The 25676-nt window shown below is 35.3% G+C and overlaps 1 protein-coding gene across 7 annotated transcripts in view; it reads left to right on the top strand.

The window, feature by feature from the left end:
* Nucleotides 1-25676, top strand: part of RAB28 (RAB28, member RAS oncogene family) — a 98822-nt gene that overhangs the window by 6500 nt on the left and 66646 nt on the right. For 4 of the 7 annotated variants that reach the window (XM_075066590.1, XM_075066591.1, XM_075066587.1 and 1 more), the window contains exons 2-5: nt 4878-4974; nt 10611-10699; nt 19671-19802; nt 20624-20753. In XM_075066590.1, coding sequence (XP_074922691.1) covers nt 4878-4974; nt 10611-10699; nt 19671-19802; nt 20624-20753 — 448 coding nt within the window. Of the gene's footprint in view, nt 1-4877; nt 4975-10610; nt 10700-19670; nt 19803-20623; nt 20754-25577; nt 25652-25676 lie in introns of those variants that run through there. The other 3 variants (XM_075066588.1, XM_075066589.1, XM_075066592.1) reach the window with 2 other exon arrangements.

Raw genomic sequence — 25676 nt, forward strand, 5'->3', positions numbered from 1 at the left:
TGGTTTGCATGTTGAGAAACTTGGCAGTAGTGAAACTAACAAAAACCACACTAGTTTTGCTCTGCTGCTGCTCGGGAAAGCTGTCTCTCTGTGGAACTAGGTTCTGGAGCTATTCATGGGCAAGGAGGTCTTGGAAAAATAAAGGTCATGGGGGTGGGTAGAGCAGCAGAAATGTACCATCCCCTTACCTGCTGGGATGTTGGAGGAAGAATAGAATAGCTGGATTCACCCCAAAAGTTAGGAGGCTTCAGAGCTGGAGATAAGGGGCAGTGCACATTCCTTCTCTCCCTTCCAGTTGGGTGTGGGACTTGAATTTATCGGACATGTACTCTCGCGGTTGATACAAAAGATGGAACTTAACTGTGTCCTACCCCCGGTCGGAATCCTAAAACCCTCTTCCCCTACATCAGCTTTGAGATGGGCTTCTCAAATGTGCATTGCTCCTGGATCTTTGCCCTCCCCTCCCTTTTTTTTTAAAATTTTGGATTGATCTGTGGGTAGTGAGATGCTATTTTCAAATTCTACAACCTCAATGATCAACCTAATTTCAGACTTCATTGTTGTTGATCTCTGAGGAAGTAAATATTGGCTTGCTCATCACATAACTATTTTCAGCCATTAATGAACTGGAATTTCCTTCTCCGGCTAAAAAGTATTTAGCATTTATAGCCTCGCTGCTCACCTAATACTTTGTACTTCTGTAGCACCTTTCATTTGAAGATCTCAAAGTGCTTTATAAACATTAATTAAATTTCACTTCACCACTATCATGTAGATTACTATCGTAGTCTCCATTTTGCAGATGGTGAAACTATTCAGAGATCCATATTCAGGCTTGCAAACCTAGATAGTCAAAAATAAATAGGTTGTCTGTAAACATTTATCAGCCACTTTTCCTTTTAAAGGACAGTTTTTCATTGTTGGTTTGCAGTGGAGTGGGAAGGCCAAAAAATCAAAATTATAAAATTATTTGCTTTGTAAACTAGGAATAAGCAAAATTTTAGATCAGTGTGTTTTTATAAACTAGACTCTCTTCTTTGAAAATTTATCCATATTTGAGTTACTCCATAACCAGTATAAAAATTAAAGCATTTTCTGCCCTACAGTTTCTTGTCATTTTGTACACCTAAGATTCTTACAATTGGGTGCTAGTGCAGATTGTAGTCCACTGTGGCTTGTTACTATAAATAGAGAGTTGACATGATAAATTGGAAGGGGTGGGGTGAGAGGGGATACAGATTAATTTTTGGGTGGTTATAGTGAATTCTCAATGGGTTTAGTAAAGTGGAAACCTTTGATGGAAGACCTTATTGTTGGATCCAGAGGTAACAGCCAAAATCCCATTGACACTTCTGAAAAATTTACCTCCTAGGGAGGAAAGTAGGCAAGTAGGGCAGCCTTTGGGAAGTTCCCACTCCTGCTCTACAAATACCCACAAAATGGCTAGTAAGAAAGCTTGACTGACATTGTCTGGATGTCTTTGCATATATCATGACTTGCCATCTAACATTTGACAGATGGAAACTTTTTTTTCAGACATAGTCTGATTTTTTGTTTGTCAGTCTGTAAATGAATGTTTGCAGTGGTGGTGTAGCCTTGTTTGTCCCAGGATAGGAGAGAGACAAAGTAATATCTTTTATTAGACCAAGTTCTTTTGAAAGAGACAAGCTTTTGAACTGGAGAGCTCTTTTTCAGGACAATTTATGGACAATTTCCAGCACAGCTGATACAACTAGTTGGTGATTGATCTAAAATTATAAGCAAGCAGTCTTCTCCTCTGCTTCACCGCTTACATGAAACTGTATCCTGGTTTGTAGGGAACTCCCCCCAAATCACTCATTCTTAAAACTGCTCCTAAGTTCTTTGTGGTTCTTATACTTCTATGATTTCATTAGATTAATTGCTAATTCAGCACCCCAAGAACTTTAGCTGAAAGGGGAGGGACTGGGCTGCTAAATAAATATTATCAGGCATATGCATTAAGACCCAGATTCAGTCAGCCATCCGTATTCAGCAAAGCACTTATGCATATGCTTATATTTAGGCAAGTGCTTAAATGCTTTGCTGAATTGGGGCCTAAATAGAGACAGAGTCTATCAACACAATGGTTGGCAGTCATAGTAGAGAGGTCATGTAATGAGACCCAGTCTATGTTACAAAATTGTTCTCCAGATTCATGAAACTTTTTGGATGGGGAAAATCTTGTTTAAAACTGTCACAGAAAATGTTTTTTTGAGCTAGAATAGCTTTCATCAACCATTGGAATGGAAAATAATTTACCTTGACCACACAGGCTATGGCTGATGCCAAAATTGTTACCTAAAACTTTTCTCAAGAACCCTTCTAGAGAGCAATTTTAGGATCGTATGGAGCTTTTGCATTGTGGATGGACCTGAATGGGCATGGAGACAACTTTTCCATGTGTAGAGGACTTGAACTGCTGCTGTCAGTGTTCTTGTGGATAAATACTTGTTCTGTGAATGAATAGAGAACTCCAGTCTTCAGGGCTGGCAATCTTACACCTTTCGTGAGCGCTAACGTTCATTAAAAAAAAATTAAAAAAAGGGAGTTAGTCAATGATTTTCTGCAATAAATTCCTTTGCATTCAGGAGAGTGGAGGAAAGCTATTTAAGAGAACTTTGCCATGCTGTTGATTACTTGTTGCTCTTATTGGTTGGCTGTTAATTGAATGTGTTGTTTATTTTTATTAACACCCCTAGAAACCTTTTGGGAATATCAAGTGTCACAGAGTGATAAAGTTAGTATTTACTGTATCCTTAAAATGGGAGAGTTTGCTTATTTATCATGGATCTAAATTAGGATTTTATATTTTCCAAATCTGACCATATTATAGGGTTTATAGTTTGTTCTGCATCCCAGGTGTTAGTTATTTTTCACTAATGAAAGGGGAAATTACAAGGGAAAAGTTCCTATTTTGTAATTCTACATTCAGTTTACAGGAATAGAGGCCTACCTATACGGTGCACTTCTGCACTTTGTTTATACTTGCCTATATCTGAGGTGGTGATAGATTTTTTTAAAAATGATCAAATCCTTAGTGTTAGATTACAAAAATAATGTGAATGAGTTAGTGGTACGCCAATCAAAATTTTTACTAATATTTATTTTGAACATGTACTTAAAAATAATTGTCAGATAGCTTTGTGGTGGCGGATTCTCATCCTCTGTGATCCTCAACCTTTTCACTGCCAAATGTGGTACAAACGGCATGAATATGCTTATTTAATTATAGTTTGCTTGTTTTCATTTATTTTCTTAATTCTGTATGGGCCTGAGTCCACTAGAGTAAATTAAACAATTCTCATTAATTTAATTGGGTTTTGGATCTGGTTTAAAAATATCTTCTGAGGTCAAGACACCTATTAATCCCTGATAGTGATGGGAATATGAATGGTACAATCAAGCAAGTGTTAAGTCTTGTATTATTTCCTTCACAAATAACTTTCTGGATCAGTATTTCCCTATTCATGCTTGATTTTTAATTGTGGAGTCCTTTGGTGGTGGTAGTGTATAAATAACTTCTCATGAAAAGGGGTACAAGCTGTTGTAGAAAAAGAGCAAGCATTACAGTGCCCCCCCCCTCACATTAGTAGTGTAACATATCTGTTTACAGTAACAGGACTATTTGTATTATTGTAACGTATTGTATGTTAACTGGATATCCTCTACTACTCATTTTTAATAACACTTGATGTCATTCAGTGTTTTATTTAAAGATTGGTTAGATTCCTATTTGCTCACTTTGGATGTCAGTCTCTGGCAGTGTAGGGGCTTTGTGAAGCTGTTACCTAATATTTTTTTTCCTTACTGATAGAGGCAGAAATATGGCTAATTTCTGCAGTTTGTAGATGTCATGTTAACAAGAGACTGATAAATGCTTGGCAATGATTTGATATAGGATACATTCTTTTAGCAACATCACGCTAATTTTTAAGGCATCATATTATTTTTTTCAACAGTTCTAGGAATTCATATAGCTGGTGTTTTCTGTTCTTTTGTATCCTTTTTACATTATATCATGTATTTTTATTGTCTTTGATAAATAAATTACAACTGGTCATGAAGAAACAGAAAATACATACTTTGTTACTTTCTGCATATTAAAGTCATTAGAAGCATGCCCTTTTTGAGGTTCCTAGTAAAAAGTGAGAGATCTCTGTTATTTCAAAAGGCAGCCCAATGTATCAGTGTACATTCATGATGACATAACTTTGTGAAATTTAACACTGGAAAAACAATTTCCAACATACTATTTGACACAATGCATGCAAAACTTCATGTGTGTAGCCTCAATAGGCATATAAATGCAGGATCAGGCACTATTTTAGTCCCCAGGTAGGCCCTTATCCTGCAGTTCTTGTGCTGGAATTGGATCCCTGCAACCATACAGAGTTGCAGTGTGGATCTGTGTGAGAGTAGTCGTCCACTGTTGAAGGTTTGTGATTAGTGATGTATACATGTTCCCATGTTGTAGAAATCAGGACTTTCTTTTTAATAATTGTAAGCCCTATGGGGTAAGGACCATATCACCTTATGTTTGTATGGAGCGGAGTACGGTATTGGCACTCAATTAAAAATGTAATACAATTCTGCATTTTTAATATCAGAATATTTTTTAAAATATAGAGGAAGAATGCTGAATGTTTTACTCTTTGTTTTTTGCCGACATAACTTGCCATTATCATCTACTTCTATTATATTTTAAGCTGACCAGAAAGCTTGTCTGCCATCAGAGAATATTGTTAGCTGGCATTGATTAAAAAATTGCTTACCTTTGTTTTATTAGATTTAGGACTGGTTTAAATTGGGTGTGCAGCCTTTAAAATACCAATAATTTGATGTGGTTCTGTTTTTAGACATCTTTAGCCACACGTTTTGCCCAAGAAGCTTTTGGGAAACAGTACAAACAGACTGTAGGACTGGACTTCTTTTTGAAAAGAATAACATTACCAGGTAAGAGAATAAAGAGTCTTGGATTGAAAGTGGTGGCAATAGTAAAACTTGCAGAGACAAGGTCTTGAGAATGAAATACATAAGGTAAGCTAGTGCTTTTCATGCAGATGTTTTTAAATAGAACCATTAATTTGGCTATGAGGGTAGTTTCTCTCAGATTTTTTATTATGTAGACACCAAGTGAAAAAGGATTGTGTATTTTTTGTTTATTTCTTTAAAGATAAAACATTGTTATTTTCCTAGAACCATTATTAGCCACATTTTAAAAAAATATTACTTTTTGGTATACCTATTAAGATTAACCTACTCAAGTGGATAGTAGTACAATACATAACATAAACAAAATATAATTATGTATTAACTGAAAATATCTTTGCATTTTGAAATAAATCTAATTTTTTAGCTAAAATACACTGAACTTGTATTTTTGGGTTGTGGGGGAGAAGTATAATGTACCTATGGAATCACTGTGCTCTAATATGTGAATGCTGTTTTATGCAAGGCAGCATGAAATTGCTGGCATTTAATAGACCACTAAAATTTAAGGTCCCTCGGCACTCATAAAAATACAGTTTGAGCATTCAAGATGTTTCAGTTCACGACGGCAAAGAAACTATTTAGATGCCAGTTGCACACACTGCATGGAAAATGCAAAAAATAATCAAAAAGAATGGTTAGTGCTTAAAGTTTGTTTCTGAACAATTGGGGGTATAAAAAGAACCATTCATTCATTGTGGCTGTTCAATTTGTAATCATGAAAGTATTCCATTAAAAGCAATTTACCATGGTGAGCTTAATAAATGAAAGCTGGAAAAAGTGCTTTTAAGTATTAAGTTGCAATCAGGTATGATAAAGTTGATGCAAGTTCTATCTTTATTTTGGTAACATACTAGTAGCAAACTAGAAATGAAATCTGCAATCTTTCATGAAAACATGCAGTGTTCTGAGTGTTATTTTGTTAAAACTATATTGCCAATTATTTCTAATTATTATGTTATTTTTCTCCCAAGTTGTATAGAATGCAGGAATACATAAAAGGATTATGTTCTTTAAGATTATTTTTAGTTAGTCCACTGTACTCTTATGTGTATGACTTGACACATATTCCAAGTCCATGTGCTTATTTTTGCATAAAATGGATAGAGTATTTTTTTATTGTCCTGCCTGCTCTTCTAGAAATACAAGTATGCAGAATACTTACAGCAGCACTTGTCAATGGAATGTGTACACAAATCCTGCAGCATGTATGCTCAGAACTTGTACTTTTGCAAGTTTTTTTCCAGCTGTTAAACATACAGAAGCTATTAGCACATTATTGGGTTTCTAAATATTCTTTTTGGGTGGAAAACTTCGAGAAGTGTCATACTTTTGTCCCCATTCATAATTGTTATGTTCCATAATTATATTTCAGTATAAGAGTGTAGGTGTAAATCACACCCAAACATATAGAATAGTGACTGCCTATGTATATTTTCTTATTTCTGTGTTTGTAAAATATAAATAAATTTTTTGTCAAGAAAGATGCATTTCCCCCTGGGTTTCTCACTGTGTCCCTTTGTCTCTAGAGGGATAAATTTGTATGGAAAAGTCAGATTTTTTGGGGGGGAAAGTTTTAAAGTTCAAAAAGTAACTATGGAATGCACTTCCTCAGTAAATGTATTCTTTTAATTTATTGATTACAAATATTAGTTTTGCTTATTCAAAGTTACTAATATTTCTCTAAATGTGAATTCATATAACTAGACAAAAGTATGCAAATATCAGTAGAAAATCATGCACTAGTTTGCATTCTTTAGTAGAACAAGTGGTAGATAACTGACTTTGGAATAGCGCTAACTTATGTTTTGAGTTTAAATGTAAGCAGATTTTTCAAAATTGAAATGATAGTTTAAAAACCAAACAGAAATATGTATTTTTCTATCCCCATAAAATATATTAGGATTTATTTATAAAACAAATAGTAACTTAATATTAGTAGATAAAAATGAAATGTTGTTTTGGAATGTTTGTATATCCAGTATAGTCTTATACTTTTCAGTTTTTTAGTAACTGGTATAGTTTTACAGTAAGAAGTGGAATATCATTTTACCAGTTGATTACTCCAATAAAATAGCAATTTGATACACATTGCTAGTATTTTTGACTAGTTTAATTGTGAACAATATGATTTTTAGTATTCAGCTACTCAAATTCTCTCCATGAAATTTTTTCCAGGTAATTATTTTCCAAATATCGATCCATTTCAGTATATTTAATGATCCAATATGCTGTAAAGTCGATGCAATCACTCTGCAGATTTTATGGCTTAAAATGGTGTATCTGCTAGCCAGAGGTTCTGCTGATAGAGCCTCTTAAGAGCCATAGTCAAAATACTTTCAGGGAGGTTGGGTACAGTTCACTGAACAGGGTTCTACTGTGAAAATGATTTTTTAAGTCTTCAGTACAAGAAGTGGGCAGACTTGTGTTTTTAGTTTTATCTTGACTGTGCAGCACTTTAAGTAAGATTAACCAATGCACCAAGCGTACTTTTATAAACGTCACTGTTGAATCCTCTTAGTGGCTTCAGTTCAGACCAAAAGCAACCTATGTACTAAGTTCTCATTTACTCATTTTTTGCATCCCATTGCATGCCATTTTCTACTAAGTGTATGTAAACCAAATGAATAAACAAACAGAAAAACTCTATTCAGATTTTCTTGTTTGTCATCAATGGACTGACTGCAATTTCTATGGAATTCTTCAACTGTAATTGTTTACTGGTTCATTAATTTTAGTGCTGAGAGAAAGGATACTATAGCTGTAAAAAGTGAACTGTTGACATTTTTCTTCATGTGTAGTTAACTTTTTTGCTATTGACATTCAGAGTTAATATACACTTCCCTTAAATTGGTCAGTAGATAGAATACATTTTATGCCAAAAGTAAAATTTAATGTTACCATATCTAATATTTGAATTTTAAATAGTCATATTGTTCAGATTTTTTTCTACTGTCATAGCTATCCTAAAACGTTGACCACAAAATAGATACTACACAACATGGAATAATCTTGCAAAAAACATATGAAGCAGTATAGGGTTAATACTAATTTATCACTCTAGATAATCAGTATGAATTTCAGAAACTGCTCTAGTTTAATTTAAGATAGGAGTCCCCTTAACATGAATGAAACAATCAAGCTTTATTTAGACAAACAAGATTTTATTTTCTATAATCTTCATAGAAGATTATTAGTATTTTTTTAAGACTATAAGAGACCTAGATCATCTAGTCTGACCTGTGTGACACAGGCCAGAGAAGGTCACCCAGTTACCCCTACAATGAGCCCAATAACTTCTGTTTGTCTCCAACATTGGATAGTAATCAATTTGGAAACATTTTAACACACACACTTACGATTCTAAAATTTCCTTGTTTTAAAAAGTTATACTATTTCTAATATATTTTTCCATATACCTAGCATGAATGAAATGGTAAATTAGCAATAGAACAAATACAGTGAAGTTAGATATAGGACACTGCAGAATGCATTGTTTGGTGGGCTTTTGGGTATGTTTAATTTGGTTAGCCACTGAAGAAGCATAGTTGCTTCCTAGTACTGATTCACCAGTTTGTTCATGCCACATATATGTTTATGAAAGACTTATTCTTGTGTTATCTGTAGTCACTATAGATTTATGCTCTAAGTTTTAAAAGCAACACTTAAGAATTAGTCAATGCCTTATGAAAACAGATATGTTTCTTATTACAGGTGAAAAGTTATTTTTGAGTATTGAACAGAAATGCACTGTTTCCATAAATATTCTTTGTTTTTAAGAAAGAGATTTCATAAATTTAAAAACAGATTAATAAGTAAGGCTTGTTTTTAATATTCTGCATAGATTGAATCTTTTAGTAAGTACATGAAATATTCGTGTACATCTGAGACATACATATCAATTTAAAAAGATTTGGCTAAAAAGTCAGAACACTTAACCAAAAGAGAACAAAATGTGTTATAAAAATGTAATTGTTACACTTCGTAGCCCAAGCACAGTATCTCCATGTATATGTTTGTAATTTACTATGTACTGTCACAAAGCGGTAGAATAAATTTTCATCAAGAAGAGGGGTTTTCACTTGTGTAACTCATTTAATGCGAATAAAAGTTCTACATGTAAATGCTCTCTTTCTTTATGGGTGAATAGATAACATTTTGCTCAAGAACATAAAGTTTGTAAAATAATAATAAATATCCAATTTAAGGGTAAAACTCTCTGTAACCAGTAATATTTTGCTCTTTCCTCCCCCATTACCTACCACACTATTGGTATGAGTTAAGAAATGTCAGACTTAAATTTTATGACTTATGTGAAATTTGTCACTTTATTGCATTTTTGTCTAGAAATAAAAATTAATTGAAGTTATAGTTTTGTATACATACAAAGTATTATTAATGCATGCATTGTAGTTAGATCGGTGAAAATTTGTATTGAACTTTACTGTACTAGAGTCTGATGCTTCCTGACAATCAGTTTTGTACTGTAGAAGTTATCTGATCATAAAAGATGACAGTCAAGTTATGCGCGTGTGTGTGTGTTACAGTTTGGCATAGATCTATGTGTGTATATATTTTGTGTGCTAATTTGGATTGTTTGCTCATAGAATACATCTGTTTTGTTACATCTAAAAATGGCTCTGGATAATTGAGTTCTTTAGATGCAATGGACTTTAACAACTATATGAATGATTGAATTGGCAGGTCTGCATGGACTGTAGATTTTTTTATTTTTTTTTTAACCTCTCAGCATATTTTGGTATTTCTGTTTGTTGGGGTTTTTTTTAGGGGTTATGGAACAAACAAACAATATTATCTACAGTGTAGAGTAATGGTCTTCAAAACTGAATTTAAAGTTACTTGGAGTTATGTACCAAAAAGGATGGTCTGTTGATTGATTTAAAAAAAATAACTTAGAGGCTGAGAATTTGTAAGCCGAGTCAGGTTTATGGCTGAGTGCCTCTTTGGAGTGGGGAGGGCAGAGGAGGAAGGATTTTGTACCCTGAAAATAGGATTGTGTTAACATTTCCATTATAATCACCTAACTGTACAGTAGTATTGGTAACATCTCTTCCAAAATACAGAGTTACTCTGTGTATGTATCCCAGTTTTAAATGTTTAAGACATTTGAACAGGCGCATGGGAGTTAAAATATGTGGTTAGGTTGATATTACTAGAAATAAAGGACAATGCAACTATTATGGTATAAAGATTTGTTTTGTTAAGCTTCTTTTCAGATTACTTCACTAAAATACATTATTAAACTTTGACTTAGGAAAATTGTACCTTATACCATTCTAATTCTTTTCCTCCAAAGAACACTTACAATGAGATGCAGTTCATGTCTAGCTATATTCTTACTAGATCTTAATGAGTATTCTTTAAAAGGGATTAACTTTTTTTCCCAGTTGATTTGTTCATCTACGTATTTGGGCCAAATATTTATTAGATGGGTACAAGAAAATGTTTGTAAAAGGTATTTACAGATATGCTGGAATTATATCAACTGCTTTAATGTTACATTTTGAATGTAGTTGCATCTAACTTCATCAAATCAGTGTCTTCAAAGAAATCAACTTCTGCATATTTTTCTTTTTCAGGAAACTTGAATGTTACTCTTCAAGTGTGGGATATCGGGGGGCAAACAATAGGAGGCAAGATGTTGGATAAATACATCTATGGAGCCCAGGTACAGTAAAAACAAATAAAAAATGATCAACTTTGCTTTCATAATCATACTCTTTCAGGAAACACTTTTAGTCCCAAAATTAAACATCTGCTTAATTTAAAATTTATTTTAGCATTGATTTATGTGCAAGTTTTATTTTTGGATATAGTGACGTTTGAGTTGGGCTTAAAAAAAAGCAGCAAAGGTGCTAGTTTGCAGATCCCTAACAACTCTCAAAAAACAGATCTATGTTTCCATGCATTGTGGCTTGAGTTGAGAAAAGCAATCACAGTAAACAGTAAAGGCTGTTGGATATCCACATGGTATGGCAGATATACTGGCTGCTATGAGAGCAGATGCCCCCTGAGGGGAAAAAGTAGAAGGAGGAAATTAAGAGCAATCCTACACCATTAAGATCATACAAGCAAGTGTGTTGTAAGAGGGCAAACAAAAGGAGGCAACCAGGTAGCTAAATATTTTTTGCAGAACTTGCATACAGTGAAAATTAATTTTGTGCCAAAAGCTTATGAAGCAACTTTAACTGAATGGTAGGACTAAACAAAATATTGCAACAACATGTAGATGTATGAGATGCAGTTTTGGAATGATGTGCACATAATTGGGCTGTCAAGCGAGTTAAAAAAAAATCGTGATTAATCACACTGTTTAAACAATAATAGGATACCATTTATTTAAAGAGTTTTGGATATTTTTTACATTTTCAAATATATTGTTTTCAATTACAACAGAATATAAAGTGTACAGTGCTCACTTTATATTTATTTTTGATTACAAATATTTGCATTGTAAAAAACAAAAGAAATAGTATTTTTCAATTTACCTAATACAAATACTGCAGTGCAATCTCCTTATCATGAAAGTTGAACATACAAATGTAGAATTATGTACAAAAAATAAATGCATTCAAAAATAAAAAATGTAAAATTTTAGAGCCTACAAGTCCACTCAGTCCTATTTCTTGTTCAGCCAATTGTTCGGACAAAGAAGTTTGTTTACGTTTGCAGGAGATAATGCTGCCTGCTTGCTGTTTACAATATCACCTGAAAGTGAAAACAGACATTTGCATGGCATTGTTGCAGCCAGCATTGCAAGATATTTATGTGCCAGATGCACTAAAGATTCATATGTCCCTTCATGCTTCAACCACAGTTTCAGAGGACGTGTATCCATGCTGATAATGGGTTCTGCTCAATAACCATCCAAAGCAGTGCAGACCAATGCATGTTCACTTTCATCATCTGAGTCAGATGCCACCAGCAGTTGATTTTCTTTTTTGGTGGTTCAGGTTCTGCAGTTTCTGCACTGGAGTGTTGCTCTTTTTAAAACTTCTGAAAGCATTCTTTACACCTTGTCTCTCTCAGATTTTGGAAGACACTTCAGATTCTTAAATCTTGGGTTCTATAATGTAGCTATCTTTAGAAATCTCACATTGGTACCTTCTTTGTGTGTTGTCAAATCTGTAGTGAAAGCGTTCTTAAAATGAACAGCATGTGCTCGGTCATTGTCCGAGACTGCTATAACATGAAATATATGGCAGAATGCGGGTAAAACAAAGTAGGAGACATACAGTTCTCCCCCAAGAAGTTCAGTCACAAATTTAATGCATTATTTTTTTTAATGGGCATCATCAGCATGGAAGCATCTTCCTGGAATGGTGGCTGAAGCATGAAGAGGCATACGACTGTTTAGCATAACTGGGACGTAAATACCTTGCAATGCTGGCTACAAAAGTGCCATGCAAATGGCTGTTCTCGTTTTCAGGTGACATTGTGAATAAGAAGCAGCCAGCATTATCTCCCGTAAATGCAAACAAATTATTTGTCTTATCAATTGGCTGAACAAGAAGTAAGTCTGAGTGGACTTGTAGGTTCTAAAGTTTTGCATTGTTTTGTTTTTGGGTGCAGTTATGTAACAAAAATCTACGTTTGTAAATTGCACTTACACAATAAAGAGATTGATGCACTACAGTACTTGTATGAGGTGAATTGAAAAATACTATTTCTTCTGTTTGCCATTTTTGCACTGCAAATATTTGTAATAAAAATAATAATATAAAATGAACACCGTCAAGTGTTGTAATTGAAATCAGTATATTTAAAAATGTAGAAAAACATCCAGTTGAATAAATTTAAAGTAGTATTCTATTGTTTAACAGTGATGAAAACTGTGATTAATTTTTTTGAGTTAATCACGTGAGTTAACTGCAATTAATCAATAGCCCTAGCACATAATTTTATTTTTGGCTTAGTAACATCAAACTAAGTACTACATTCTTTTATTTTTGGCAGTTGCAATAGGAACAATAGACAACGTATACAATAAAATGTATTGTTTTCATGTATTTTTTCTTTTTACTTCTATTTTCTGCTCTCTACTTCTCAAATTAAAGGGAAGAATATGGCTCTAGGACTTGGACAAGAGCAGAGGCATGGCATCACACTAATAAATATAGAGCAGGGGCTGCTAATTAAAGTGACTCTAGGATTTTCAAATTCATAGAGTAAAAAATCTGACCTCCTTGTTGTCTTAAAATTTAGTCAATTTCTAAAAAATGCTAAATAGTTTCAAGTATTACACCTGACATCAGAGTCACCCTGGTAATGTCTGTGGTTTTACAACCACACTTACCTTACTTAAAAAAAAAAAAAAAAAAAAAGATTTTTCTCTCTCCTGTGAAAAACCTACCAAGGAACAGGTGAAACTGACTATTCAGTGTTCCCAATGAACACTAATACTTTTTCTTCTATTGTTTTCCCTAATGATTGTAGGAGTTTCTCATAGCAATAGTAGGTTCAAAAAATTCAGACCAAAGTGTGATTTTTATAAAGTTGATTGTGTTCTTTTAAATCATAGTAATCTGTAATTTAGCAGCATTGAGTGATCTAGTAACATTTCAATTAAAATAACTAAGAATAGCAAAAGCTACTTTTATTTGATAAACAAATGACATTAGTTGCAACTTCCTAATAAATTAGTGTTAGTTTCCCTCTCCTTAATTCTAGTAAGTGTTTATGCCAAGATGTCTGTCCTTCCAGGGCTGGTCTGAACACTTTCTTAGCATTCGCTTCCCAGCAGCCTCCATGAAGAACAAATGAAACAGAATGGATAATTCTGGAAGAATCTGTAGTCTGTTCTCTTCCAGACTAAAAGTTGCTTCAGTGTAGGGAATCTTAAGATGTAGTGGAAACAAAAAAGGGGAAGATCTAAATAGGGCACCATGTGGAATTTGAAAGGAAGAATCCTAGTCTAAGTACATAGCAAAATTCTTGGGAGCAGGCAATATAGTGAAGTACAAAGAAAGGGAGTAGATAGGCACAGCATATAGCTGCATGCACCTGCATTCTGTAACACAGCAGGCAGTTGAAATTGCTGGTGTTACACACCTTGTCATCAACAACTATAAGTAGTCACCTTAATTCAGACCCAAAACTAACTGCTCTTTAGAGATACAATCAGGTTGTTCAGAGGGATGAAATGGGCAAATCCATCTGCACACTGACTTGATCTGTTTTTGCCTAAAGAGATTTTTGTACTTTGGTAACCTGCTACGAGATATGCTAAAGTCTAACTTTAAAAAGTGCAAATAGAAATATTGCATCCTGATCAGTTGCTTTGTTTGTTGGACCCATGGGTATATCTTGGAATTAAGTAATGTGAAAATATAATGCATATTGAATATTAAGGTAAGGTTTCAGCCCTGGATCTTTTATTTCATAGATAAAATGATTTAATTATTGAATAATGTATTTGATCATTATAATAAGCCAAAGCTAGATATTTAATTAAGACAAAATATATGATGATATTCATGAAGCAAAAAATTAATAAGGAATTTTTACCTACAGGGCTTTGGAGTGGAGCCTGGAGCTGGAGCACAGAGCAATAGTGTTTTGCCCAGAGCTGGAGCGGAGCAATTCAAAAATTTGATTGCTCCAAATCCCTGATTAGCTACTTACTTAGTGTCTTTAAATATGCTACTGCTCCAGTCTCCATTTGCTAGAGGCAGATTAACAAAAGTATTTAAATGCCTAAGAATGCAGATAGGTATCTAATAGGATTTACAAAAGTACGTAAGCAGGGTAGACACCTAATTCCCATTGAAAAGTCAATGGGATTTTGTCTCCTAAGTCACTTATTCAAAAATAATTTTGGCACTTAAGTCCCTAAATCACCAATGTGGTTTTCAAAATGTTGCCGTTAGTTCTTTTAATCTTTCCTCAAGTCAGCCCCTTCACATCTAATCACTTTTATGTGTGAGTTCATAAATTCCAGATCATTAGGCATCAAATTTACAAAGATTTACGTAAAGATGCAGATAGGTGCCTTGTAAATCTCACTAGGTGCCTATATTCATCTTTACGTGCCTAAATACCTTTGAAAATCTGACCCTTAATGCCTTGTTAACTGTGAAATGGATGTATGACCTAAGCAATCATATACTGCATAAATATCTATCCAGAATATTATGTTAAGGTTCTATTAAGTGTGCAAAAGGCAATAATTTCAGTTCTTAAGGCAGATAATGTCATGTGTCATTTCCATAGAACTAATTATTAAGTACTGGTAGTTTTCTTTTTGCTTTGTCCCCTTCCCCAAGGAACTTAACCATGTCAAGCTCTGATTCTTCAACTTCTTGTACGTGAATGGACTGTTATGCGTGTGCAAGTCAAATGGACTCCACATGGGTGCAGAGGTCTACCCATATGCGTCATTTTCATGGATTGGGGCCTATGATAGATAGAGATTCTGTACAAGCCATTGTAAACAATATATCCTGTACCTACGTCATCTTAGTCCGTGATCTGGTCAGATGACATAATCAGACAGTTGGGTGTGCTTAATATTTGGATGAGGAGCATCCAAAGAAACTCTAGGCACTGCAGAAAATGGCATTAGTGGCTCCCTTCTTTCTGAGTCAAAATAGAATCAACTGTCCAGGATGGAAGTTAGGGTTATGGTACTTTTAGAGATGCCATCTTGTGGCTGAGGCATAGAACAGAGCTCCGGGCTTCCTATGTCACATTTTGCAATCAGAGTGGTATTAACCTTGGTGTCTCAGTCTGTTTTCAATGTAACTACCTAATTTCCCATGTACTTTTAGCTGAAAAAGTTTGTAATTTACTTCCCCTTCTAAAACTGTTGTTTTAGTGTTGCTAGCCCAGAATGATGTGGTTGCTGCATTCCACCTCAGAGGTGGCTGAATTTCGTGGTGGCTGAAATGATTCTAGCAGACAGTAAAGAGCTTTGGGATCTTTCTGAACGAAAGATGCTATGTAAATATTATTTAAACAGCCAGGTTGAGGCACCCTTTAAAAGCTAACTTAGATTTTTGTTTAATGTATTATTGTGATAATTATCATTATAAGGAACTTTTATGTACCTATGTTAACAATGGGAAAATTTTATTAAGAAATTTACAAAAGAAGGTGCAAGTAGATAAAGGCTATTAGCTTAGATTGATTGGCTGCTTTTTGTCCTTTTGTGAGCTGTGTAGTTTGCATCTAGTCCCTAGTGAGAATATGGCCACATCACAGAATTGCCAATCTTGGCAACCTTTTTGTCAGTCTCTCCAGAGAAGCTGATGATTAATAGGCATAGACATGAACTACCTCCTTACCTGTAAGCATGGGTGTTCTCTGCATGTTTGTAGGGGGAAGTTGCCGCTTATTGAACTATGTCTGTTCTGTGGCTAAAAGATTTCAGTGTCTATTACTTTTAATCTAAGGCATTTTATGAGCATTAAATTAAATTTAATAATTTCAAATTAAAATTTAATCGGCTCTTTCATAATCATATCTATCATTTGGATAGGGCTATAATTTAATAAGCATTGAGAATAAAAATGTTTAAACTATAAAAGTATTGGATTAGCATTTTCTTTAATCTTTTTAATATTAGTCTGTAGCCACAAAAACAACTAGGAGTCCAGTGGCACCTTAAAGACTGACAGATTTATTTGGGCATAAGCTTTCGTGGGTTAAAAAAAACACTTCTTCAGATGCACTTCTCTTCATGTGTCATTATATAATGTCTGTATTGGTAATTTTCACTCCATGCATCTGAAGAAATAATTTTTTTTACCCATGAAAGCTTATGCCCAAATAAATCTGTTAATCTTGAAGGTGCCACCAGACTCCTTGTTGTGGTAAATATTAAAACTTCTTAACTTTTGGTTTTTCTAGTGTCAAATTATGTATCATTCTATTTAATACTGTTATAAAACATTTATAATTGCAGTTCTACCATTTATGCTGTAAATATGTTTTAGACCAACTCCCATCTCTGAGCTGTAAAACTGAAGACCCTATCCATATCTCTAGTGTAAAGTATCCTTCAGAGTTGGCATATGCTACTTCATAAATTAGCTTGTTAATAGAATAAGAGTAGTGCGGACCATACCTTCTCTAGAAACCAGCAAATCATTTCTGCAGTACACTCAGCTTCCAGTGGACTATTTTTGCAAATATTCTACAATTCAGAAACAAAAAGCACTCACATGTACAGTAAGGTAGGCATAATGTCTCAATTGCCAGAATGTTGTTATGCAAGCAGGGAATATGTGCTCGAGAGTAGAGAATTAACATACTGTTCACATCGTGGTATCCTCCGTCAGTTCTCAAACATTTTTCTTGCATGGATCTGACGAAGTGGGTATTCACCCACGAGAGCTCATGCTCCAAAAAGTCTGTTAGTCTGTAAGGTGCCACAGGATTCTTTGCTCCTTTCTAAGTGTATTTCATGTGCATGTTGGGGAAATAACAATTATTGAATTTTATATCTGTTCTCTCTGTACTTAAAGTATTGCAAATTTGAGGAGGATACACTGTATTCTTTCAGAGAAAATGAAGGTTAAATCTCTGCTTTCAGTAGAAAACAGAACTAAATCTTAAATATGAAGTTGTGACCAGAACTTTCATAATTGTAAAGTTCAGAATAGGTCTTTGATAGAGTATTTTACATCATCTTTTTGTTGGGGCCAAAAATAAGATTACAGATTAGTGTTTAGTGTAAAGGCCATAAATGCAGTCTGTCCTTGTCTTCTATTGCATCCCTCCCAGCCCAACTCTCAAATAATAGTTTCATTGATATAAAACCTGGGTAACCCATTGTGGAAGCAGGCCCAATGCTGTCTTCAGATATCAGTTTGTGGATATCCTGAGTTGCAGTCAAAGTAAGCCCCAAGAGATGAAAGGAGAGAGTAGTAAACACTGTCAATCCTATATAATTTCCATGAGTTCAGACATCAGCATCTGTTTCTGTTGTTTATTTAAGAAGAGGGTGTGATCTCCTAGTTCATGCATACAGGTAACCTGGAAAAAAGTGTAGAGATTAGAGTGGGAGAAAGAGAAACAGCAGGGAGAGGACGGTATTGTTAGAGGGGTGTGTGTGTGTGTGTGTGTGTATGTGTGCGCGCGCGTGTGCACGGGCAGGCAGGCAGGCCATAGCAAAATTGTACAGGACCTTAGCAGTAAGTACCAAGAGTTTAAACTTGTTGTGTGGGACAATCATTGAAAGGATTCAAAAAGAGAGAATGATTGAGGAAAGTACATCATTTTTAAGGCAGTGTTGGAGATGGCCTGGAAGGTGATAGTAAGGACACTGGGGAGTTACAGTTGCTAAAACTCACTTCAAGAGTATCTTCCATGAAACGTCTGTGGTGGGATTCCTTTTCTCCTAAGGGGGAGCAGGGGCTAATGCTTGGCTTTAAGCCCTGCAACAGCACAATGATGGTCTGAAGAGATACCGGAAACAGCCAGCCCATCATGATAGGTATAAACATTTAAAAAATATGTTACTTTGCATTAATTTTATTTTACATGCTGCTGTTGCCCAAGTGTCTTCTGAACTCTGGAGCTATCTGAGATAGGGAGGGTCATGCTTTTCTGCTAAATGGGGAAGGGAGCAGTACTGGAGGTGGAAGGAGCATGCCACATACTCCTTCTCATTTTCTGTTTTCCTTACTTAAACAATCTCTACACTTGTGCTCCCCTTTTTCCATTCCTGTTAGACATGGCACAACACTATATTTTGCACACAAAAAAGCTTACACTAGTAAAACAAAAATTGGGATACAGTGCAGTTTTTGTTGTTTTAAAAATAACTGATAGCTTTATTGGCATCCCAACTGTCGGGTATGATAATATTGTTAAGCTTTCTGCCTTTACTAAGATGCTGCCTTATTGCCCAAGTCAAGATGGAATAAAGGTAGGTCTTTGCCAAGGAGGGTCTATCTTTTGATTTCAAGACCTTATCTTTCTCCTTTATTTTCTGCCACTTTGTTTTTTTAACAGCCACAAATTGCTCAAAATTCCATTTGTGTAGAATAGCCACTTGGTTAGTAGGCAGTCTGAATCTTTTACATTCTCCTTGGTAGTTGATGGCTCATCTCTAGTTCACAATGATCTTTATTTTGAGTTTCCATGTGAACACCTTCAGTAAACAGTTAGCTTGATTGACCTGTTCATGGGTATGCTTTTTTGAGGGCAAGGCTTGTCCCAGTCCTAGTCTCTTAGTACCCCCTTGCTTGCCCTCCCCCTCAAGTCCTACTGTCTAACTGATGTTCAAAGTTAAGAAAGTAACTTTACTGTATATCTGCTGCTTCCCCCCTGCATATTTTCAGAAGGATGGGTAGAGTAGGAGTAAGGAGATCAGTGAGTGGGAGGAATGGAGTCAAGGAGCAGGTGATGGAAGAGTTGGAAGGGAACGGTTGGTGCAAGGCATTAGATTTAATGAGTGAGATAAAAGAGGAAAGGGTGTTGTGTGGGGAAGAAGGTGAAAGGGAGGTCATGCTAGTTCTTGTCAATCTCTTTGAAGAAGCTGATGATACTGTGCAGAGAGGTAGGTTGTAGGTTATAAGTAGGCCTTTTGAAGGAATGGTAAAACCATTTTGCAAGAAAGTTGGTGGTACATAAGGAGAAAAGGATGGATTTTCAGTGGAGGAACGCTACATGGTCTTTGTGATTTTCTTTAGGGGTATATAGAAAGCTGGGAACAGGAGCAGCAGAAACAGATTCTGGATGTGAGTCTGGGCTATGGGATATTGAATTGGATGGAACAGTGGGAGAGAAGGACAAAGGAGTCAATAACTGAGAAGAGAATGAAGGTGAGAGCTGACCATGGAATCCATGGAGGAAAAAAGAAGAGACAGGGTAGGCTAAAGACTGTAGAGAAGTCAGGATGTCGAAGGACTTTCGCTACAAAATAATGGACTTTATGGGACACCTGATTAATATCTGTCTTTTGAATATTTCTCACTTAGGACATGACCTAAAGTCCATTGAAGTTAATGCAAGTCTCGCCATTGACCTATGCTGAGCTTTTGATCAGGCCCTTAGAGTTTTGTTAAAAGCCTGCCAATACTTGTCTTCTACAACAGTAAGGGAATGGAGCTGGCTTTTGGCCCCAGCTGAGAGAATAGAAGCAGCAGACAATAAGAAATATGTGATTCACAATTAAAAAAAAATAAATCAAATCTGGAAACCTGTGGTGAAAGCTAGATAAGTAGCCGCCCTTTTACAACTTAGTTTTTACAATATTATCTTTCATTTTGAAACGTTTTTGAGGTTTTTAAAAGAAATGTAAATGTTGGACAATGACATTCTTCTATAAGCAATATATTGTTTGCTGTTTTTCTTTGCTAATTTCCATTATGTTTCTATGTGGTACAGTTAATATCTGAGTAATAAAGTCTGTGTACAGCTTTGTAGCTGTTATCTTCATAAAGTATTTATTTAGTGGTGTTGCTTGAATTCTAACTTCAGTTTGGATTACAATAATAATTAATAATAAAAACATTTATAATTAGTGGCATCTCAGCTTTTGGAGAATCTTAAAAAATAAACTTAATATGAATTTAATAGTAACTTATTGCAATGAATAACTTTTGTCAACGTGTAATGTTTCAAATATATCTTTTCTCCTCAGGGTGTCCTTTTGGTATATGACATCACCAATTACCAGAGCTTTGAAAATTTAGAAGACTGGTATAATATGGTAAAGAAAGCAAATGAAGAATCAGAAATTCAGCCACTTGTGGCCTTAGTAGGCAATAAAAGTAAGTTATTAATGCATAAATACCCGTTAATTGAAGCACTTTGGCTGTTTGTTTACTATCGAGAAATACCGTAAGAGACATCTTCAGTTACAATGGAACATGGGTTTCATGTGTTAGGTCTTCCTAAATTCTATATTGTAACAGTGACTATTTTTCTTTGCTAGGTGGAAATCAGTTAATAAATTAATCTGCTTCCATAATTTAAAAAAGTGGAATTAAGTTTTAAGCATAAAATAAGAGGTTTTTTGAAGCATTTTTATTTTCTTTCATACCATTGATAATTTAGAGGTGGATTATTCTCCATAGTTCTGTTGGTGTTTTTCTATTGCTGTAACCCCCTTTTTGATCATCAGAATATAGTTTGATACTTTTCTTACTTCTAATCATCAAAACCCTTCTTAAAAAATTATTTCCTATTCATAAAAATACTAGCTGGATCCTAATTTTCCATTGGTTTTAACCAGTCCTTCAGAGACTCCCTGATTAGCAAATCACAGGGCTTGATCCCACTTCTTGTAATCTTTTTACCATTAATTTCAGTAGGAGCAGGATATGCCAAGTTTAAAAAAAAAAAAAAAAGTGCCAGGCAATGGAAAAGTTCTAATAATCTTTAGAAATGGACATATATTTGTTTAAATAATGCCAAGGGTAAAACAGATTTTTGTGTCTTTCTCAAATAATTCATGTTCATGTCAAGACCAAACCTGATACATTTCATCCAGAAAGATAATTTTTGAAACTGTTGCAAGCGACTGAAAGTAAAGTTGAGATGCATTCATTCCTAGCCCTTAACTCTAGAGTTGCAGCCGCAGTGCTGTAACTATTTCTGATGTTCATTATGAAAGACTACTTTTGTTTTTCTGGGAAGAACACAGAGCAACACTTAGTTACAATATATAAATAGCACTTCTGAAAGTATAATATAGACTCTGTTGTACCATAGCACACCAGAGCCAATAATACAGATTCTGTTGAAATCCAAATGAAAAATATTTTTCACTGATTTATATTCTACCTAGAAATTGGACTTCCTACCTGGAGTTGTGCAAAGCTTGTGAAGGATTTACAAGAGGATACACATGAGTAATGTTGTTTTGCTAGAATGACACCATCATAGACAGAAAATCAGACATTGATTTTCAGTTTCATTTAGAGGAGAGAACTGTATCTCTGTTATATAACTCGAGTCAAATTTTTTTCTTAGTTATGTACATGAAACCTCATTAAACTAGTGGAACTCACTGAGCACAACTGAAACTAGAATTTGGTTTTATGGGTCTGTATGAATTTTTGAATAGCAGACTGATGTAGACAAAGAATAGGGCCTGTAGTTCATCAATATATCAGCTGAAGGCATGGGGTACCTCTTATCTGTTTTGGAGACCCTCTAACATGTATCTGTTCTGTGGCCAGCTGGATATGAAAATAAAGCAAAATATAACTTTCCTGTGATCCTAAAGAATGTATAGTGCTGTTATGGAAATCTCTAGATGTATATCATCTCTCCAGAAGAAGGGAGCAAGGAATGCGACATAGATGAGTAATTATTTTATATCCAAGTGCCATATTGGTATTAAAGCATGACAAGAATGAAGCATTTAAAAATTCATTACCTTTCCAAACTTTACAACAGGAAGAGGAAATCAAAGGATTCTATCTCAGTATTACCTCAGTACTTTACTGTATTCATTCTCCTGTTGTGACACAAGCAGGCAGATAATAAGATCAGTGTTCACAGAAGAATTATGGTTTTGATGCCTATGCATCACAGGGGTAAAAGCTAACACCACTGACAACTGCATCTAAATAAATGCATTCCATTCAGAATGGCTCAGCTTCTGCAGTCAGTAGATGATGACAGGATACCATGTTGGGAGCTGTGACCTATTTGGAACATACAGAGTCATAGATTTAAAGACTGCGAGTGGTGGAGAATCCACCATATTCCTTGGTAAATTGCTGCAATGACTAATTACTCTCATCAGAAGAAAACTGCAAAAAATGCTGAATACCAAGCAGTTCCCATTCAAGTCAATACTTCTGAAAATCAGGCCAGTATTTAGGTGACTAAATATTGACTTAAGAGCCTAACTTTCAAAAATGTGTGGTTAAAGTCTTGGCATTTATTTAAAGATGATGGTGTCCCTTTTAAGTATCTTAATGTTACTTTGCTTTAAACTCCCATTTGTCATATTATTCCACATATTGATACCACCTGTGAAGGAACAGGAACATTTCTTGATGTCAGTTAGTCTTCTTGTGAAAGTGTTTAACTGAAGTGGGAAATAATTCTCATTTAGATAATATTTTAGGAAGGGGGAAGAGGTGATATCTTAAGTCTACATTTCCCTCCTTCACGTTGAACTATATACACACGTGCATTACAGTATTTGAAAATAACTTTTCCAAATAAATGCTGTTTTCAAATGGTGGAAGTTATCATCGAGTAGTGTAGAACATTAATGTAGTTGTGTACTGTAAGTATCATAAGCAGATACCAGGCATAGAAGAACACAGTTGGGAAAAAATAACTCTTTACTAACAAATATGCTAAGAAATTCTCCTTTCTTTGGACTACTAAATGATTTAGAAGTGAACATGTTGGTAAAAGTCATCTTTTGGAATGACAAGGTGGGTGAGGTAATATCATCTTCTGTTGGACCAACTTCTGTTACTGAGAGAGACAAGCTTTTGAGTCTCACAGAGCTCTTCTTGAGGTCTGGGAAAGGTACTCAGAACCTCACAGCTAAATGTGGGATGGAACAGATTGTTTAGCATAAGTAGGTAGCACATATTCTAAGGACCATTCAAGGTAGAGTCTCTCATTAACATCTCTGCAGTTTTAGGACAAAAACAGGGGTTAGTGGATTACAGATTGTTGTAATAAACCATAAATCCAGTGTGTCTGTTCAGTCCATGATTTTTGGTATCTTCCAGATTTATTCTATTATGAATTTAAGTTCCCATGCTTGTCTTTTGAAAGTGTTGTACCCATTTCCTTTGAGGATGAGGACTGATGGTCAGATATAGAGTGATCACTCTGTTCACCTCTAACCACTTAACCATATATGTTACTGGGTTGGAGGTGACCATATTTCCCAGAGGGAAACGGGACACCACATGGGGCTAGCCTGAGCCTTTACTCCCCATGCAGGGCTAGCCCAAGCTGCTCACCCACCCCCGTTCCTCCTTGCACGGGGCTGGGGCTGTCCTGCCCCACTCTCCCCATGCAAGGCTGGGGCTGCCATCACTGCTTGCCCAAACCCTGCCTGCCACCTGCCCAAGCCCTGCCCCCTCTGTGTGGGGGTGCCATTCCTGCTACCCCCCCATGTTCCTCTGCATTCCACTTCTTTTGACTTAATCAGTTGGCAAGTGTAAATGGAACAAATGCCCATTTTTATCCAAAAAGTCGGGATGGCCAGGCCAGGGCTTAAAAAAAGAGACTATCTCTGCCAAAATGGGATGTATGGTCACCCTCTATAGGGTGTTTTTGTCTCTTATCATTTTCCTGTGTGAGTTCATTTGAGAGTGTGATGATTGTCTGGTTTCACCCACATAATTGCTATTGGGGCATTTAGTGCACTATGCTCTCATATGAACTCTCACAGGAAAATGATAAAAGATAAAAACACCCTTAAAATACGTGCTAAGTACTTATACTAAACAAATCTGTTCTATCTTGCATTTAGCTGTGACGCTCAAGAGTACCTTTCCAAGACCTGAAGAACAACGCTGGGTGGCTCAAATGCTTGTTTCTCTCTCCAACAGAATTTGGTCCAATAAAAGATATTCCCGCACTCATCTTGTCTCTCTAACATCCCAGAACAGACATGGCTACAACTATATCTTTTGGAATGGACAGAAAAGGCAGATGAAACTTTTGTATCAATTGGCTTTCATCCCCAGTTCCTATAATAAGGTCTATTAGTACTTTGTTACTCTTACTTCCAAAGACTTTTATTACTTGTCTCAGATACTTTTCACTCTGTTCTCTGTAGCAGCCAATTGTAGTTGTGTAAGTGGAGATATCATCCAAATTCATAATCATGACCACTGTGTATCAGGCTTGTGGGGTCCTTCATTGAGATAAGACATCAAAAAATAAACAGTGATGATTGCTAAGTCCACGAATGATCAGAGTTTCCATGGATATATAACATCACCAGGAATCCTAGTTTTCCATGATTAAAATCACCCGAATTTTTTGATTTAAAAAAACCTATAAAAATATTTTTTTCCCATGATTAAAATGTAATGCTGAACTTTAGTTTCCCTAGCTAGAGGTATCAGTTGAACACAATATTGTATTGATACACTGGAACCCCGTTTATCCAATCTAAATGGAACCGGGGCCACACTGGTTAATCAAAAATTCGGATAATCCGTAGAGCTTCAGCCTCATGCAGTGGGACTCTTACTGTCAGCAGTGTGTGGTGGAGCTTGTGCTTCAGCTGACAGCCCAAGCCCAGATTTGGGCTGTCAGCCCCAGCTTGGTTAATACAAAGAGACGGATAATGGAAACTCAGATAAATGGGGTTCTACTGTATACGTTTTTATTTTTTCACAAAATGTAAAAACTAAAGATTTTCTGTAAAAAGGCAAATTCTTCATTTTTTCCATAGCAAACGGATATATTGGATTCCTAAATATCAGTCACCACAGAATAACAAAGGACATACTGGAGGGCTAGATGAGATTTGATATCCTGCCTGTACATATCAGGCATTCTATAAATTGGTGCAGTTTTGAATGGACTGTTGCAACATTAGCAAATGTGATTTTAATTTCAGCCCATTTAAAATGTTTTTTTTTACTTCTCTAAAGACCAAATTTTCAAGTGTGGATGTTTGAATTTTGACAGCAAAACCTGCGTTTTTGTGTAATATCCAGGTATGTTAACAGCATGATACTTAGAATCTTGAT

Source organism: Chelonoidis abingdonii, chromosome 5 (genome assembly GCF_003597395.2).
Source record: "Chelonoidis abingdonii isolate Lonesome George chromosome 5, CheloAbing_2.0, whole genome shotgun sequence".
Lineage (NCBI taxonomy): Eukaryota > Metazoa > Chordata > Testudines > Testudinidae > Chelonoidis > Chelonoidis abingdonii.